This window comes from Trachemys scripta, chromosome 9 (genome assembly GCF_013100865.1).
Source record: "Trachemys scripta elegans isolate TJP31775 chromosome 9, CAS_Tse_1.0, whole genome shotgun sequence".
In the NCBI taxonomy this organism is placed as follows: domain Eukaryota; kingdom Metazoa; phylum Chordata; order Testudines; family Emydidae; genus Trachemys; species Trachemys scripta.
In genome coordinates, this window is record NC_048306.1 from 6,145,853 (window position 1) to 6,164,909 (window position 19,057).

Consider the following 19,057-nt stretch of genomic DNA (forward strand, 5'->3'; position numbering starts at 1 on the left):
AGAAGGGTGAGAGATAATATTTGATAATACTTTAAAAAATATGATCAGTCATTTCAGATTGGTTGGTTTTCTCTCCATATTTATATTTATCGTGTCAATTTCATTGAGCAATAACATGGATGTCACATACCATTTACAAATAGGCATTCTATTTCAAATAAAGAGTTATACACACCCAAGAAAACAGTGCAGTTCAAAAATATATGTATTGCTTGAGGTTCTAGTTATTGCTTGATTCTAGAGGCTTTTTTCAGGACTTCTTGGGTTTGTTTTTCTCTGGCAGCTGTAGGGCGCTGGTTCAATCAATAATTTGATCATTTCACATAGCGAAGAGGGAGAAACATGTTCAATATTAAGGAAATATTAGTTATATCATCGTGAATTAGCCGTTAGTTAAGCCATTGCAACAGAATAACTGTGTTAAAATGCATTGTTGCCTACATTTTGATATTTAATTTCCAAAAAATGCTTTAAAGATAGCAACACAGTTGCAATGTTTCCCTTGGCGGACATTAGGTGCAGTATTCCCATGTAACAGCAATTAAAATAGACTGGGAACCAGTGCCCATATTTTACTTACTTTAAAGAAAAAATTAGCCTTAGACATCACAAGAATTTCACATGCAATGTTTAAAGGCCAGTAAATCAGCTCATGCCACATTTATTTAAATATTGCTGTTGAAACAGGGACAACTTGCCGCTTTAGCAATATGCAGTGATACTATCTACCATTCCAATCAATATGGATTAACTATCACGGTTGCTTTCTTCATTTTACAAAAGTGCGTTTACATAGTAACCAAACAAAACTGATGGAAAAGAAGAGGGATTGAAAGATTTGGATATAAATTATGCCTTAAAACCTCCATCCACTTCCTTATCATTATTACAGAAGGATTACTTGCCAGGAAAAAGCCTTCCAGTTTATTCCTCTAAAAAAATATTGCTTAAATACATCTTACCTGAATAAGACTTTCTTAATCCCAAAGCCATGATTCCTTACAAGATGATCCTACCCAGACAGTTGCTGTCTACATTTGGAGCAGACACAGAGAGAGTAGACCAGAGAAAGTTTAAGGCATATTTAAAGTATTCTCTAAGGTACCGGCCAGAAACATCAAGCCCAGACTCGTGGTATAGAGAGATCATTAATGGGCATTAATGACAGACCATTATGACTTTCAGAGCTCATGAAAGATTCATAATGTAGCAGTATTGTTCTGGCAACGTCTAACCATTTCTTGGACAAACATATGGCTCTTCTATACTATTTACTTAAACGTATTATTTTCAAGTGTAAAATTTTATTTTCTGTCTTCTAGAATTACAAAAAACGATTGTAACAGGATGCTGCAGTGCATTAAGCCAGCCTTCGGAGCCTGCTCCTTGCTTTGGTTGATGCCGTTTATTGTCAGGCAGTTTGCAATATGAATAGCTCCACAGTAGCTTTTGTGAAGTCGAAAATCTATTATTCTTTTTTTAAAGCTGAATTATTGATGAACAGTAAATGCTACAAGTGTAGAAAGCATTTACAAGAATAACATTTGCTAACTATTCTGTGATAATTACTGACATTTCTAGCCTCAGCTTTAAAAATCCACCATCATTTTTTATTTACATTTAAAACTGAGTGAAAAACATAGTGACCAATTCTAATTGGGTCCACAAATGGGATCTTCAGAATGTAGTGGTGAAAAGTGGAACACAAATGTCGGCGTTGGTTCGGAAGAGATGGTACCATAAATACTATCAGCCAACTTCTGACCACAGTTACGATGCAACCCCATGAACTGGGGTTTGAATTTGAATACTCATTAAAGCCCTCGTTCACCAAAGTACTTAAGCACATACTTAAGTTCACCCCTGTTCAGCAAACAAGTTAAGCACATGCTTACATCCCACTGAAGTCAATGAGACTTAAGTACTTTCTTAAGGGTAACATTTTCAATAGCACCTAAGTAACTTAAGGAGCCTAAATCACATTTTCAAAAGTGAAAATTGACTTTTAATGAGACTTAAGCTACTAGGTGCCTAAGGGTACATCTCCCCTGCAGCCAGGAGTGGGACCGGCAGCTCGTATAAACTGTCTCTGCTAGCTGAACTCTAGCTAGCTTGCTAAAAATAGAAGTGGGCATACTGTGGCATAGGCATCAGTGCCAGCTGCACAACTGAGTATGTACCTGGAGGGGAGTCGGGAGGGGGAAGGTCAGGCAGGCCTATGCTTCTATTTTTGGTGAGCTGGTTAGCATATAACTAGCGTGGTTGCGTCTACACAAGCAGTGATTCGCAATGGAGGCATACGCTAACCCACTGCTGAAAATGGGACTTAGGCAGTTTAAGTGCTTTTAAATTTTTTACCTTTACTGAATTTGTGTCTGGAGGTTAGAGCTGATCAAATTATTCCTTGAGTTAGCCCAGTAAATTACTGATTTTTGTATTCACTGTTTATTGATTCAGATTTCTACTGGTGTATTTGAAATTCACAAGTGTTTCATCGATTCATCGATTCCAAGGCCAGAGGGGACTATTATGATCATCTCGTCTGACCTCCTGTATAACACAAGCCATAGGACTGCCCCAAAATAATTCCTATCACTATCAGGCATGTTTTCTAAGCTTTTCAATATTCTTGTGGCTCTTCTCTGAACCCTCTCCAATTTATCAACATCCTTCTTCGCTGAAAAAAAAAACTATATTAAAGAAATTCAGCCAATGAGTGGTTTGCAAACACCTTTTGACTAGTCACTGCTCGTTTTACATGATTTGTGACAGGTTCTCTTGGTATTGGTTCACCTCCCTGACTGGATGACAAACATTTTAAACAGGAAAACTATTGAATGTTGATATTGAATATTGAATGTTCTCTCTTAGAAATTGCATTAACAAATAATAATCTACATGAAAATTCATGATCAAACTTTTGACATGCACTGATTTCAAATCAGAGACCTATGGATGAAAGGTTTTATCTCAGGATACTAATTACCCCCACCCAACCAGTCCTCTAGAAGGGCATCAGTTACCCCTCTACAATGACTGTTAGAGTTATACGTTGTAAACCAATTCTTTCCCGCATGCACCAATCAATACTTCTCCCTTCTTGCAAAGCCCACATGCATTTGTAACAGCAAACCCTTGAAATTTAACCAGTCCTCATTAAAATTTAAAAAACTTAGTCCCTATCCCTTGCAGCCACCTCCCAAAATGGTTTAAAAGGGCCACAAACCATTTTAAATGCGTCTATCACAGATAATTTTGCATGATGTATTACAAACATAACCTTTGCTCAACCCTTCTTTAATGCAACCTAATGTGGTAATTGCACAGCAACATGGTTTGCTGTTTTATTAATAACTGAAAATAAATCTTCTTTCCATTGTTTACTCTTTGTTTTGACCTCTTTGCTTCTGCTGAGCACATTAAGTACGTCTAGCAGACCACAGACCAGATCCGCAGCGGGTATAAATGGGCACAACTCCACTGAGGTCACCAGTTATGATATGGCCCAATATCTGCGGTGCTGCTAAAAGCACCTGGAAAAGTTGTGACATTCCATTGGGTCACCCAGAGAATCAGTTTAAAGCAGCAGCACTGAAGTGTGTCTGTAGGCCGGGCAACGAAAAGGCCACAATGTATGTAAAGGAAATGGCCATTTTCTTTCTTAAGGAATCAATAAAAATCAAGTGGCAATACGCAGTGAAATACTCATTGGCTGCTGCCAAACTGCAGGATCTTCAGAGATGTGCGCCTAACTCCCATAGGCTTTCCCTGGGCATTGCAGCCAGACCTAGCAGCATAAAGGTATTGGGCGCCACCAACACACAGGGAGCTGAGTTTGGAACCGGAGACTGGTTTTCCAAGCCCAAGCCAGCTGAGTCTGGAATGGCTGGGCCGGCAAAGAGCTACTTCTTGGCCTTTCCTTGGACTGAACGCCTTGGCTCGATTCCTCAGGCTGGATGCTTAGTTTGACTTGTTTTTTGGGCAGGCTGTGGCCCACTTACACAGAACACACATCCAAAGTGGGACACGGGACTTGTTAGAACTTCCCAAATGGAGCAGTCATGCTTATACAGAGAAGCAGGCCTCGTGGAGTTTTAACTTAGGGCAGAGTGCAGTTTTCATTAGAGAAAAAGGGCCCACGCTGCCAAGTTCACATCCAGATTTCAAACAGCTCATCCCACTCAATGCTTGCAGGAGGGGTTTGGATTGGAGATCTTAGTTGAGTCCATTATTGCAGGAGGAACCAGTATGGAATTAAGATCTAATCTGAAAAACCCATCCCCTGGCAAGGTTCAAGAGGTTACAGGTCTGGATCCGCCCCTATGCAGAGAGGTTTCCCCAGCTCAGGAAGATGGAGAAGTATATCACATTAGCTTTTAGAGCTGTGGGTGGGGGAAAGGGAACAATTCTCCCGTCTTTAATTGGGATGAACGGTCAAAATCTCAAAAATATCCACAAACCAAAACAATCATTTTTTTCCCCCATGTTGGAGCCATTGAAACATTGAAATGTTGTGTTTCAATTTAAACCTTTTTCCTTTTTTTAAAAAACTTTTTTTCAAATCTATTTAGTTTATGTTTCTAAATGATAAGTCACTTTGAACTGGAATATTTTGCTTTGAAAATGTCAAAGTGAAATATTTTGACAATTTTAAAACTCTTTTCTCAACATTACTACTGTGATTTATCATTTGAATTGTTTGGAGTCGGGAAATTCATCAAACCTCACCCTATTCTGAGAACAGTTTTGGTTTCAAAGAAACAGCATTTTTAAACGAAAAAACAATTCCTAAAAAAAACCCCCAAAAACCTCTTGATCAGCCCTATCCATTCTACTTCTACCAAACCATAGGCACATCTAGCGTGTGTTTGTGGAGATTTCCCTTTATGCAAACTTCCTTTAGTCAATATTTAAATCCTGGGACATTGTCGAATACAGGGCCCACCACAGCAAAACATTTGCGTGTGCTCAAATGAAACCACGTGCATCATTGTTTTGCTATGAGAAAGTACTTTACCGCTGACTCTGCAATTGCTTTGCAGAATAGGCTTGGACAGGTTACTAGTAAATCTGAGTCCTGGGGGGAAAAATCTTCTGGAACTGAGACCCTCAATGAGACAAATACATTTCCCTATCCAGGAAACAAGAATTGGGCCTAATCCTGCTCCAGTGAAATCAATGCTAAAATTCTCATTGGCTTCTCTGGGCGTATGATTGGCCTCAACATCCCAAATAGAGATTTCCATGTCGTTTATCATCACAAAGAGTTGCTTCTTGTACTTCACTTGCAAAAGTAGAATTGCTGCATCCGCATTCTCTTGGTAATAGGATACAGGGTTAAACTGCTAATGCAACAGAAGGCTGCCAGCGAGATAGGATGGATTACATCAAGGATGTATACGGCCTTCCTGTATTTTTGTATAACAGGGAATAAATAGACTATAATACACTGCACTATCAGTCAACCTGAAGAAGGGCCCTTAAACAATATGATATTTAGGGCTTTGGTGTTTCCTGATATTTAGAGATAATTCTAAGGTTTATTATATTTATATTTTGGGGGAGGAGGGTCTTGAAGTACATTGAATTGTACCCCAAATTATAAAGACTCAAACTTTGTCTTGATCTTATTTAGCATGACAGACCTGGGAATATCTGTTATTCCATGCCAGTATCTCCGCTTGGCCCCAGCTGTCATGCAGTCAAAAGGAAGGAATAAGACCATAAGAGTGAAGTAGTTTAATAATGCGAGGCTGCAAATCTTGTTTCCGTTCCAAGAATATGTAAACGCCATGTGTCTGCTTCAAAACGGTTTATTCTGTTCATGACTGAATTCAATAGATTAACATTTCCTTTTCTTGGTTCCGCATGCCCCCTGGTGGTGTAATGGTGTACAGCTGAAGACAACATTTCGAATGTTAGGCAAACACAAAGGTTCAGATACCTGCAAGGAATTCAGGCCGATTTTGAAGAAAAATCAAAGGTAGAATGCAGCCCTAACATGACACTGCAAATGAGGAGCTCTCACGCCCGTTTCGTGTTCCCTTTCTGTGCAAGTTCGATTAACCACCATACTGGGAAGTCAGGATCTGCAGGGATGGGCCCTACACTTTGAAAACAAAGTGAAATCAATGAGCCAGATCATGCTAACTTGCCTCTTGCAAGTAGAGAAGACCCAGATACTCCAGTACAGATACCTCATTGCTAATGTACCTTATGCCAGTGGGGAAAGCCAAGACACAGTGGCATAAATGGAGTCTTGCCGGTTACAGCAACTTTCCATCTCCTTCGTGCCAGGAAAAAAGGGGGACGTATTGTGGGATAGATCTCTACAGCTGGGGTTTGCTCCTGTAAGGCAATTTAGCCCAACGTGCCTTCAGTAATTTCCCCATTGTACAGATGAGGAAAGGGAGGCAAAGAGATGTTAAGTGACTAGCCCAGGGTCATTTGAGTCTGTTACAGAAGCTGGAACAAAGTCCATATTTCCAAACTTGCAGCCCTGAGCTTTAATCACTGGGCTGGGCTTCCTCCAGACTAGAAAATGTTGCAATATTTCACGGCTTAGCACTGTAGGGCACTGATCCAAACTGGGGCTACTGGGCAATACTGTAATAAAACATTAAATAATACTATAGAATGAATAATAAGAGGTGAAAGATCAGGCTTCCTGGCAGATCTAGCAGGCAATGATAAGATTCCTCCTGGAGCCTTCTTTAAGAGCATTTTAGTATGATCAGTTGGTGCTCTCTCCCCACTTCTGAACTCTGGACTCCTTCATCTCACTAGCACTTCACTCATCTCCCTAAATCTCTTTCTTACACCATTCAAATGAGCAGGGTCTTTGCCGACTGGGAAAGAAGCCACACGGCTATGCACCACTAAAACCAACTATAACTATTGCTCTCCTGCGGCAGCAGGTCCACATTGCAGTAGGACACCTGGAGGTGGCAGCGTTATCTAAGAATTACTGAGTCTCTCTGAACAGTGAATGCTCAGCAACTCTTTGCACGGACTGTACTCTGTCCTAGGTATTACAACATGTCCAGTCGTTATTTTCTGCTTTAAAACACATGGCTACGTCCGATCACCCCTGTGATTCGGTGTGCCCATTCTACTTGCTCAATGGTAATCTGTTGTGCTCTCATAATTCTGTTCTATAGCAGTGGTTCTCAACCAGGAGTTCGGGGCCCCCTGGGGCCCCATGATCAGGTTTCAGGGGGTCCGCCAAGCAGGGCTGGCATTAGACTTAACGGGGCCCAGGGCAGAAAGCCGAAGCCCCACTGCATGGGATTGAAGCCTGGGGCCCTGCCCCCTGGGGCTGAAGCCGAAGTCTGAGCAACTTAGTTTCATGGGGCCCCCTGTGGTGTGGGGCCGTGAGCAATTGCCCTGCTTGTTACCCCTGAACGCTGGGCCTGGCTTTTATATGCACAACAGTTGTTGTGGCACAGGTGGGCCGTGGAGTTTTTATAGCATGTTGGGCGGGCCTCAAAGAAAAAGGTTGAGAACCCCTGTTCTATAGTATGTGAGCTCAGGAACAAGCAGGCCTCTGCCCCCCACCCCAAATATTCACTCAAAATTACCCCATGCATGCTCGTGTTCCCATTCCAGGCACACTTTGTGATGGAGTTCTCCTGACCCTATCATATGAGGGAAAGCAAAGCTGAAAGTCTGTTTTACATCGGCGTACACAAGTCTTAGCAATGGATATTCTTGCCCAGTCAGGGAACACAAAACACACCTCACATGACTTATCTGACCAATCACAAGTCCTCTTTAACTCTGTGGACTGATCACAAAACACAGATAATTTGGTGGATAGTTTTGCAAAAATGCATCAGTGAGAGGAAATTGTTAAACGGCCTCCGCTATTTGGAGCATGGGAAAACAAGCTCAATTGATTGGATGCATTATTTGCTCAGCTCTGATAACTTCCACCCGATTTTGGCATAGCCCTAGGATTCCTGTGCAGTAACATGAAGTCCTGCACAGCCCACGGCTCCTCCTGACTCAGCCAGTGCTAGGTAGTTCCAGTCAGAGGGCCACAAGGAATGAGCTTCTTAGGGCTTTCTTCCCTGCTCAGCTTTTCAGCACCTTTTCCATACACCTGCTATGCCTCAAGCATGGCCAGCCTTGGTTTCCATGGGAATGCGTTCCTCCATTTCTCCTGTTGGCCCCCTCAAAATCTTGGCTGGCTTGCATACACCCCAGCAACCTTTGCACTAATGCGGAAGTAATGTAAAGGTGGGGGCCTTTACTAAATAGATTGAAAAAAAGATTTATAAAAAAAGGAAAAAGGTTTAAATTGAAACACAACATTTCGATGTTTCAATGGATCCAACATGGGGGAAAAATGATTGTTTTGGTTTGTGGATATTTTTGAGATTTTGACCGTTCATCCCAATTCAAGACGGGAGAATTGTTCCCTTTCCCCCACGCGCAGCTCTAAAAGCTAATGTGATATACTTCTCCATCTTCCTGCATTTGCCTTACTCCCTTTTCAAGATGGGATGCATGGCCCTATCCTCTTCTTTCTTCTCATGAGTCCAGGCCCCCACCTTTACATTACTTCCGCATTAGTGAGAAGAAATAAGAGGATGGGGCCATGCATCCCATCTTGAAAAGGGAGTAAGGCAAATGCAGGAACATAGTTGATGGTTGCTAGCATTTCTGTGGGACAATGAATATTGGCCAACACCATCTTTCCCATCTTCCTAACAAGAGGCGAGGTTGAAGAAATGGAGAACAACCGAGTGAAATGGGTAGCTCTCCCAGGACCCCCTGAGGAAAACCCAAAGGCTGTGGTTTCAGCTCAGAGTCAAGTGCGACCCGAGCAAGCCCTGGAAGAAGTGGTCAGGGCAGGAAGCCCACGCCCAATGAACACTGCACTTAGGAGTGAACAGATGGTTTTGAAATGAGTGTCACCTCGTCAAGTCCAATCCAGCTCCGACTCCCCTTTTGCTACATTCGTAACGTCGTAAGGAAAGCTATTCTCTCAGCAGCCTGTGAGAATTTACAGCCCAAACCAGGACAAACCTCAGAGGTCATCGGTCATTTCGTTTCTATTAATTAAATAAATGAGGACTAATAAAAGACTGATTTCAGTATTTACCTGAGGAAAATAATGAGCTTAAAATCATTTAATTTGACACACATTCAGGGATGTTTCTAAGCTCTCAACTTTTACCCTTCTAGTGTGTTTGTATTTTATGGCAGCACAAATCCATATTATTTGAATGTTCAAGGTAAGAGAGTGTTGGGCCGAGCGCTCAGGAGGGGCTCAGATCTGCCCAGCGCAGGATGTGGAAGGGTGGGCACAAGTGGCTTATTGGAAGATACACCGATAAATGCTTTGCACTGCTTTGACAAGGTCAGCCTCAATTTCCTATCTCCAGGTCAACGGAGGCAAAGCTTCTGTGGCAAAGCAGTTGGTGGGCAGATTCAGATTTTGTTTGCATCCAGGTAAATCCAGAGGAACGCTGCACCAATGAAGTTATTCCATATTCACCCAGGTTTAAATGAGAGGAGATTCCAGCCCGGCATCCTCGCTGAAAGAGTCTTGCCCTGATCACACAGAGTCATATTCATTGATCCAAGATGCTAGTACTGATCCAAAGAGCTTGATGGGAGCCTTAGAGTTAGGGTTGCCACCTTTCTAATTGCTGGTAACCAGACCCCTAAGGCCTCACCCCTTCTCCACCTCTTTCCCCCAAGGCCTTGCCCCTGCTCTTCCTCTTCCCTTGAGGCCATGCCCCTCCCCTCCAACACCCTGCTCCACCTCTTCCCTTGAGGCCCCACCTCCTGCTCCACCTCTTCCCTTAAGGCCCCACCCCTGTCACACACTCCTTTCTCCTCTCCCCCCATTGCTTGCTAGATCATCCTAAGGATCGTGCCTGCAGGTAGGAGGCGGCCCCGGCAGAGTAGGGGCTGGTGTGGGTTAATGACCCAGTGCCTCCTCCCCACCTCGCGGTAACCGGACTTTTGGTGTGGGTGCCATTTAGGATTGCCAGGTCCCCTTTTTGCCTGGACTTTCCAGTTGAAAACCAGGCACCCGGCAACCCTAAATGGCACCGGACACAGAAGCCAAAAACCGGACTGTTCAGGTAAAACCCGGATGGGTGGCAACCCTACCCAGAACATTGGCCACTCTTCACGCCCTGGGGCAAGGGGCTGCAGTGAAGGCCACTAGAGAATGTCAAAAAGATAAAATGAGCTTTAGGTGCCAGGACTTAATTTTCATTATTAAACACGCTGTCCCAGAAGCGCGCTAGTATCCAGATTTATGTCACTCCTGGAAAACTGATCTCAGCAGGAAATGGGCTGTTAATAACAGTGACTTGCCAGAAGCGGAAGTCTGAATGTATACCAGATAAATGGGTCCATGCCAAGTCTTTCTGTGGACACGGCTAAGACTGCCACAATGCCATTCGCGCTGTTCTCAGCACGCAGCTCCTCAGCGTGGGTCGATTAGGGATTATTATTATTAATCTATTTGCATTACCATAATGTTTCAGAGGTTAGTGCATTACCTATTTGCTTTGTAGCACAAATGGAAAAAAAAACCCGACAGAATCCACAAACTTCCTAGACAATTTCAGTCCATTCCATCTGTAGTTACATATTTACATGTGCGTCGTTCCCTTTTAGTACAGCTCCTAATGGCGAGAGGATAGTGAATGACGCCAGGCGGTTGCATCAGGCCCCGTGTGGCCCAAAGATGATCTTCCCCTTGCAAAAACAAACAAACAAAAAAACCAACAGCAACTGGGGCAAAGAGAAGAGCGAGCCCTTCCCTCCATACCTCAGTGAGCTGGCTCTGGACCCCTTCTACCCCACCCATTAATGAAACACACACAATGGGAAGGAGCCCTTAATAGTCCCTTTTTATTGGAGCTTGGAGCCATCTGCGAGAGGCAGAAAGGGAATTTGAGGAATAAGTTCCTACAGGCTGCACTGCCCTGGGGTACTGACAAGGGCACCCAGCCTGTGGAATTGGAACGTGCAGTACGCAGGAGGTGAGGAGAAGATTTACACATTCCTTCTCTACATGAGCAGCTCGACTACCCACTGCTACAGAGCACGCTCCTTGTTTGCATTTTGCCTCCCGTATGGGTTGGCCCAGCGTCAGTGACTTTCCGGGGCTTACACTGTTGTGCTGGACCTAGTCGCTTGATCGCACAGCACAGCTCGTTAACATACATCCTTCGCCGACGGGCAACGGTCCTAACAACGTAACACAGATCAGAAACAGGACAAAGCCACCCGGACTAGCGTGTCTGCCATCCCCTCTTGCCAGAACACATTGTCCCGAGTCAGCATTCCATTACACATTTTTTCACATCAAAAATCACACACACACACACAGACACACACATACAGATTGAGACAGTTTTAAACTTCTTTCTATATTTAAGGGATATATACATATAGATATAGGGGAAAATAGCCCATATAATTTTATTGAGTGCAGCTGAGGCTTGTGAAGTGCGCCTCACTGCACACGTGTAACGCATTAGCCACACGTGTGCTGTCCCCCTCTGCAGGCTGAGCCATGTAAGAGGTTGATGAGTCTGTTCCTGCCATAGCAGCTCATGTTTTTAGAGCCAGATCCCCCAATTCAATCCCAGTAGATGGCCCAGCCGTGGCCATCAGGACCTGTGCCCTTTCTCAGCAGCTGACAAAGGGTGAGGACTGCAACAGAGAGCAGTCTGCCCCAGTGAAAACCCTGGGAGATCAGTTGGCTGCAACATTGGCTACCCTCTCAGTGAGCGAACCTTTCTTGAGTCACGGGCAGCCGAGTTGTGCAGAAGTAAATCTGGCTCTAGGGGTCTACTCCCCACTGAGCCACACGCACCGTATGATCCTGAGCAAGTAATTTAACCTCTTTCCTCATCAGAAGGATATCAGGAATAACACACACTAACTGTAGCTGGAAAACGCCCATCCAAACATTTACACGCAAAAATGGGGAAACAAATATTGTGAACATTTCCCCCCCATTCGCCAAGCTGCGCTAATACGTCCTGACCTCACAGGACCGGGGTGAGGTTCTGTTCATTCATGTTTGTAAAGTGAACCATGTGAAACATTATTGCAGAAAAGCAACGTCTTCTGAAGGGGCACGGACAGCCTGCGGGGGCACTTCCACAAAGCGGGTAAATAATCCCGCCTTGGGCCCCGTGATTGCTGGATTTTCAGACTGCATCCGCTTTGCTGCAGAACTCCTCCTAAACGGAACCTAAGGGCTCCCAGCCCTGAACAACTGAGGTCGCTTTCAATGATCAAATTTGGGAGACCACTGATTAGCACTCTCCTTCATGCTGTTTTTCCCTGCTTCCAACTCATAAAAACACACTGTGCCACTCTGTGTCATTAAATGCTCCCACTCTCCCCTCCCTTCTAAAGTCAACAGCTGTACAACAAAGTCATTTAATTTAATGATCATTTTTAATGAAGTCAATAGCCGTTTAAGTGCAACATTTACAGCTATTATTCCAATACTCAGCACTAGGGGGCGCACTGTCCCTATCCAATTCATTGCACAAAGACGCTGAGAGAGAGGACTTTAGAGAAAGCACTGCTTAGGGTGACCATACAGCAAGTGTGAAAAATCAGAATGGAGATGGGGGCAATAGGAGCCTATATAAGAAAAAGACCCATAAATCAGGACTGTCCCTATAAAAGGGGACATCTGGTCACCCTAGCACTGCTGAACCAGGCAAAGGACACAAGCAGTCAGCCAGGGGCAACAAGGGAGAAACAAACCTCGGAGCATATTCCAAGCTCTGTGGTAGGCCTGGGACAGACAGCACTGTAAAACCCAACCACGTTCATAATGTCAGGCATTAACATTCGGGCTATTGACTGCTCTGCTCTGGGTTCACCGGGGTTGGAAGAAAAAACACCTTCAGATTCAGTCCGATATTCAAGTTCAATGAATTTAGAGATCCAAGAGGATCCAAGCGCATAGATACTACATTGATGGGTTCTATAGAAAACCCATAGATTAGATAGATCTCACCCACTTCCCAGTGCTTAGCTATTATGGTGAGGAATAGAGAGAGAGAAACCCTAAGAGAGGTAGACAGACAGATGACTCTGCTATTTATGTTCGTAAATCCTTTGGTGACAGTGACAGGTGCCCCCCCATCCACCCTCTACCCTGTCACCCATTAAGGCACGAGACACCTCACTCCTTTTACTTTAGATCAGAGGTGGGCAAGCTACAGCCCACGGGCCACATCTGGCCCCCTCCATAGCTGGCCCCCGTATGGGTTGGCCCTCTGAGCTCCTGGCCCGGGAGGCTACCCCCAGCCCCTCCCCTGCTGTCTCCCCACCCCTGAAGCCTCAGCGTGCCCCGCCCCTGGCGCAATGCCCTGGGCGGCCGGGCAGCGCAGTTGCAGAGCCACGGCCTAACCCGGTGCTCTGGGCGGCACGGCTGTAGCACCGCCAGCCACCGGTGTTCTGTGCAGCGCGGTAAGGGGGCAGGGAACAGGGGGGGTTGGATAGAGGACAGGGGAGTTTGGGGGGGATGGTCAAGGGGCAGGGGTGTGGATTGGGTCGGGGCGGTCAGAGAGCTGGGAACAGGGGGGTTTGATGGGGCAGGAGTCCCGGCGCAGGAGCATCAGGGGACAGGGAGCAGGGGGGTTGGATGGGGCAGGGGATCTGGGGGGGCAGTCAGGAATGGGGGGGGTAGATGAGGTGGCAGGGGGCAGGCAGGGGTGGGGGCCCAGGAGTAGTCAGGGGACAGGGAGCAGGGGGTGGTGAATGGGGCAGGAGTCCCGGCGGGGGGGGTGTCGAGAAGTGGGGGGGTCGGATAGGAGGCGGGGCGGGCCATGCCTGGCTGTTTGGGGAGACACAGCCTCCCCTAACTGGCCCTTCATACAATTTTGGAAACCCGATGTGGCCCTCAGGCCAAAAAGTTTACCCGCCCCTGCTTTAGATACATATATGGGAGTACCAGGAGGATCGATAGGGGAGTGAGGCAGACTCACTCAGGACAGAGGTTTGCCAGCTTCCTCTCAATGCAGACGACTTCAGCCCATGTTCGGATTGCTGTGTTTTTCTGATCAGAGGTTGAGATTCACAGATCTTGAACCCGATGCTTGGACTGAGAAGAGTAGGTCTGAGGTTCCATGGCAATATTCCACACGGTCCTATTTATCATTTACATTCTAAGCACTGTCCCTTTTCGTTTCAGGATCAAATACGCTTAGGAGGCAAATGTAGCATGCGCTGCTCCGCACCATACAAGGGACAGAAGTTGGGGCTGATTAACAGATAGTCACAAAAATATCACCTATGTGCACAAATGGCTCTGCAGATATCGCCGCTTCCCACCTCTTGGAGAGCAGCTCTGGTTTCTTAAACCAAATCAAAGGGCTTGGGATCAGCTCCCTAGCAAAGATGCACCAGGTTTCTTTCTATTGTGGTGAAGACGTTCCCCCAAGTTCATGAGCACCCTGCCGCTCTCGCCACTCCAGGGCTGAAGCAAGACAACGGAAAGCGGCGCAGAAAAGCAAGAGTCAAGCCAAGGAGAAGCAAAAAGGGGAGCGACTTTTGTCTGATGTTTGCTTCACATGGAATATCTGTCCGGGCTGAGGGTAGAGTCGTGGGCTATTCCTGTCATAGCACTAAGCCTGTGGAGCAAGGCAACAGGGGAGCTGTTGAGTGCTGGGAACTCCTGGAAGTCAGGCCACTTAATTAGCTGTGCAAGTAACAGACTTAAGTGTGCAACTTTGGGCATGCCCCTTTACCAACTGGGGCCTGTGGCCAAGATTTTCAAAAGCAATTCGTGATTTTGGGTGCCCCACCTGGGGCATCTTAACGGGGCCCAATTTTCAGAGCACAAGCGTTCAGCCCTTTCTGCAAAACCAGGCCCGTTTAGAGTGTTTCAAATTGGGCACCCAAAATTCACTAGTCACTTGGCCAATGAGTGTCCATGGAGCATCTGCACAGATAGCAGAATATACCTACTGTATACATGAAGGACCAGATCCTGAGCGGATGTAAAACAGCATAGGATCTGGCCCTAATTGTGGAGCACTTGACTTGCCAATTTTAAGTCCAAGCAAACAGTATGCCAGCCCTGATTTAGAAAGAGTTTCATTATGAGACAGTAATAATAACTACGGGGAGAGATGTTATGCCGGAAGCTGGATAGGATGATCGTAGCCTTAAAAATCTATGAAAGTTTAAAGACTCACTGTTGTCAGACAGAGACAGCTGGAAAACCAGACAAAGGAGCACAATTCCAGCAGATAGGCTCTGTCTAGGGATTCTCTGTGCAGACGAATTTATATCATTTTCTAGAAAGTGTAATAGCAAATTAATAGCATCCATAACATATTGATATTGATTTGCAGTCAAACTGCAAATGTTGCTATACTATACTGTTAGGTTCTGTTATTTGGATACTTTAAACCACGGCCCAACCTGGGCTTTCACATCATTTTAGCGGACGGGGCGGGGGAGGGAGGGAAAACGTTATAGGGCCTGAAAGAGAGTTTCTGGATGAAAATAGGTTTATAGCATTTTATAATTCGAGTGGAAAATCATGATGCAGCTAAGTACCGAGAGGTGAGTCTCATTTTTACATTGCTTAATGCATTTAAAGCCAATCCTCATTTTGGTTGTCCTTGTTCCACAGCAATTAACTTTTATAGGCTTTGTTTCTTTGCTGTCAGTGTTTTGAGGCTTCACAGAGAGCTGAATTGATAGCTACGCCATTCATTTGTGAAAAGATTTTAATTCAGGTGACAATTTAAAGTTTTAGACCACAGTGTCCTTTCCAGAGGATATATCTACACGCACCTTAGCAAGGAAAATTTATTCTTCCCTAAACTCTTTAAGATCCTTTCTGTTCAGTTAATCGGCGTGGTCTGAAAATAACCATACAGGAGGTAAATTCAATCTCTCTTCTGAATTAGCTGCAGAAGGAATTATAGTGAACTACTTAAGAGCTACACAATGCAAACAGGAGCTGTGGGTGCAGGGGGAACTGGCTACACGTCATCATGGCCGATGTATGATGGGGACAGACACATGGTCTTACCCTCTTACCAGTGCCACGTGGCTCTAGGGGAGTAAGAAGGAAGCAGTTCCCGTGTTTCCTTGAGTTCAGGGATTGGAATTCTGCCACATCTTTATGTGGGACAGCTGTCAATCTGAGAGCTTCCTTGCTTTGTTCCTCGCCCTACCTCTGCTTGGCAATCACAAATGACCCAGGTGGAATCTGGCCCTTAATATTTATGATCTTAATGTATCTTGAGAGATCTCAACATTCGTTCATGTCCTTTGGCAGCTTTGCAAGAAATGTGACAGGGTATTATTTAATGGGACAGAGAATCAGCACCAGGTGCATTTTACTCAACTGCCAACACAATCAGCTGTATGAGAAAAACGTTGATGTCACTAGATTTCTAGGTGTTGATCCTTTACTTGGGTGACATTTTCAATCCCCACACTATCTCTGATGGATACTGCATTCACTGCAAGCGCACTTGAAAACCTAAAAGAAAAGTAGAGACATTTTTGAGGTCTATTAACCTGAAAATGTGCTCTCGTGACTTACAGCGGTTAAACTTTCCCCTGCACAAGATGATAAAAATCAGCAAACTTCTAAAAGGAAGCTTTGAGACAGGACATTCACATGTCTGGAAAAAGGCAAGAAAGAGCCCTCACATTAACAACACAGAAAGTCAGAATTAGCAGTGGTAGGTTAATTAATACTGCACAGCTCTGGTCTTAGGTCTGTTTTATTAACAAGGGCATTCTTCGGCAACCTGTAGATATGATCTTTCCCTCAAATATTTGCAACCCTTTCTGTCAATGATCCTTCTAATAAGATTTTTTTAAAAACAGTCTGTCTGCTCCAACACCGGCATTTAGTGGGGCCTACTGCAACTGAAGCTTCCTGTCCTTTCAGCTCTACATCCCTGCCAGAATGGACCCGATGCTCCAGTATGTTCCGGCAACTTCGTCCTACTTGGTGCCAGCTGCTTTGTCGTCACAAAGCAGCCTCGGAAGCTGGCTTAATCAGCCATCTGAAGTCCCCCACCCCCTCCAAGAGGAATCTCCAAACAGCACAGAGCTGCTGTAGCGACTCTTAAACCACTGCCAGCACAGGGGAACCAGTCCAAGCCCAAGATCAGGGGGCTGAGAGCCACCTATTCACCCCCTCACTTGGGCTGCAGCATGCCCTGCCTAACCCTGAAGATCATTCAGAAACTAGTGATGATTACAGCTGCTCACCTGCTTAGGGGCGTGTCACATACAGAGCACACTAGCTCCCACTTCCACTGACTAGCTCCCACCTCCATTCCAAGGGAAATTCACGGTGTTGGTTTGGACCTAAAAAAATTCTTTATGGTTTGGATCCAGCCCTGGTGGGTCTGATTCTCCATTGCCCAACACGTCATGGACTCATTTATACCAGTGCAAAGCGGGTGTAAAATAAACCCTTCTGATGGGGAATGGAGAATCCGGTCCCCTGTCGTGCCCTTAGTCAACAGTTGAGGCCAGCTGAGTTGACATTCCCTAGATTCACAGAGCTGGGTGCAGGGCATTCTTGATGGAAAGCCTTTGAGTCTAGAATGTGCTTCTTTCTATGGTCTGTCAGAGCCTGGGCTTGTTAACCTTGAGGGCACATTGCAGTTCCCTTCTGTTTACGCCGGCTTTGCCTACGTGGAGGAGGCAGGGTGGTGCAATCCTATGCCTTTGGTATGTGCATGTGCGTGCAAGTTCTCACAGTGCCAGTGACGAGTTATCTAGATTGACCGAGGTATGTACGTTCCATTATTTTTAGGTCTGCGCAGGCCTAGAAAGGAAACAGACACACACGATGGGCTGGAAAAACAGAGTAAACCAAATGGTGTTACGAGACCGGTCACATGTTGGAGCTATGTGTGGTACTTATAATAGTGCATGTGCAGCTATTGTAGCGGCACTCGCATCGCTGGACACTTGACTGCACAGTAATAGTCACTCCTTCTTTGGAAACCCAGCTGTAAGAACCAGCAGGCTATTAAAGCAGCTACTTAAAGCACCAAACATGGTTTGGTGTCATTGAAGTTATATTTGTCCCCATTTCTTTTTGAGGGGAGGGAAGGGGACTGGTACAGGGATAGTAGGGGTGGGCGAGGAAATGCTTAATTTTAAGACTGGTTGAAAACCAAAAATTTTTCCATTTCGTGAAAAATGTTGCGGTTTTAGCATTTGTTTTTTGTTCTGCATCAGAATGAAAATGAGACCTTTGGAAATAGTTTGTGACAGACAGACACTACACACCCAGAATTGCCAACTGGGCACTCCTGGGGCATCTGGGAAATTCAGCTTCAAGTCCCTGTTCCAAATCCAAAGAAACTTCAACCGAGGTCTCCATCATCCTAGGTGAGAGCCTTCTCGCTGCCTCTTCCTTTCCTTCCCAGAAATTCCATCCTGGACCTGAGAAACCCTTCCGGGCAAAACTTTTATTGAAACAGACACATTTAGCAGTTTCGGTTGTGACAAACTGGCATTTTCCAACAACAACAAAAGTTTCTTGGAAAAATTCCTGACCAGCTGCACTTAATTCTCTCTCACCCAGGATGCTATCTGGCCAAAACCCAGCCCCATGAAAGCAGCTTTGTCAGCATTTTCACGTCTCCAACTCTAATTCATAGAATCAAGGGGGTGGGGGGAGTAAAAGTCAACTTATAGAGACAGCTGGTTGTATGGCTCCTTTTAGCCAACACTAATATGATCAAAGAGTCAGCTACTTAGTCAATCCTTAGTTGCTTGGCACATATTTTAATGTTCAGAAATGTAGCTGCTGAGATCTCAGCCTAATGAATAACTAGCTAATGTTTAGTTTACTACTAAGAACTAATTGCTAGCTGCATCTCTTGATTGCTGCTGTAGAACCAGTATGTTTTAAAAGAAAAACAGGACTTATCTAGATCAGCAATAGAACTGCAGGAAGGACAATTTGTTCATAGCTGAATAATACCTCAGTTGTCCAGAAGAGGACGTTAAAGTTGCATGAATCTCTCGCCTCAGACTCTCAGCAGAACACCACTCA

At 45.1% G+C, this 19,057-nt stretch overlaps 1 protein-coding gene across 4 annotated transcripts in view; it reads right to left on the reverse strand.

The window, feature by feature from the left end:
- The window catches only part of FGF13 (fibroblast growth factor 13), a 336,182-nt gene that overhangs the window by 99,962 nt on the left and 217,163 nt on the right, over positions 1–19,057 (reverse strand). The window contains exon 1 of one of the 4 annotated variants that reach the window (XM_034781123.1): positions 963–1,008. The exons of the other annotated variants lie outside the window; for them this stretch is intronic. Coding sequence (XP_034637014.1) covers positions 963–993 — 31 coding nt within the window. The 5' untranslated portion in view covers positions 994–1,008. Of the gene's footprint in view, positions 1–962; positions 1,009–19,057 lie in introns of those variants that run through there. 4 annotated transcript variants of the gene reach the window in all.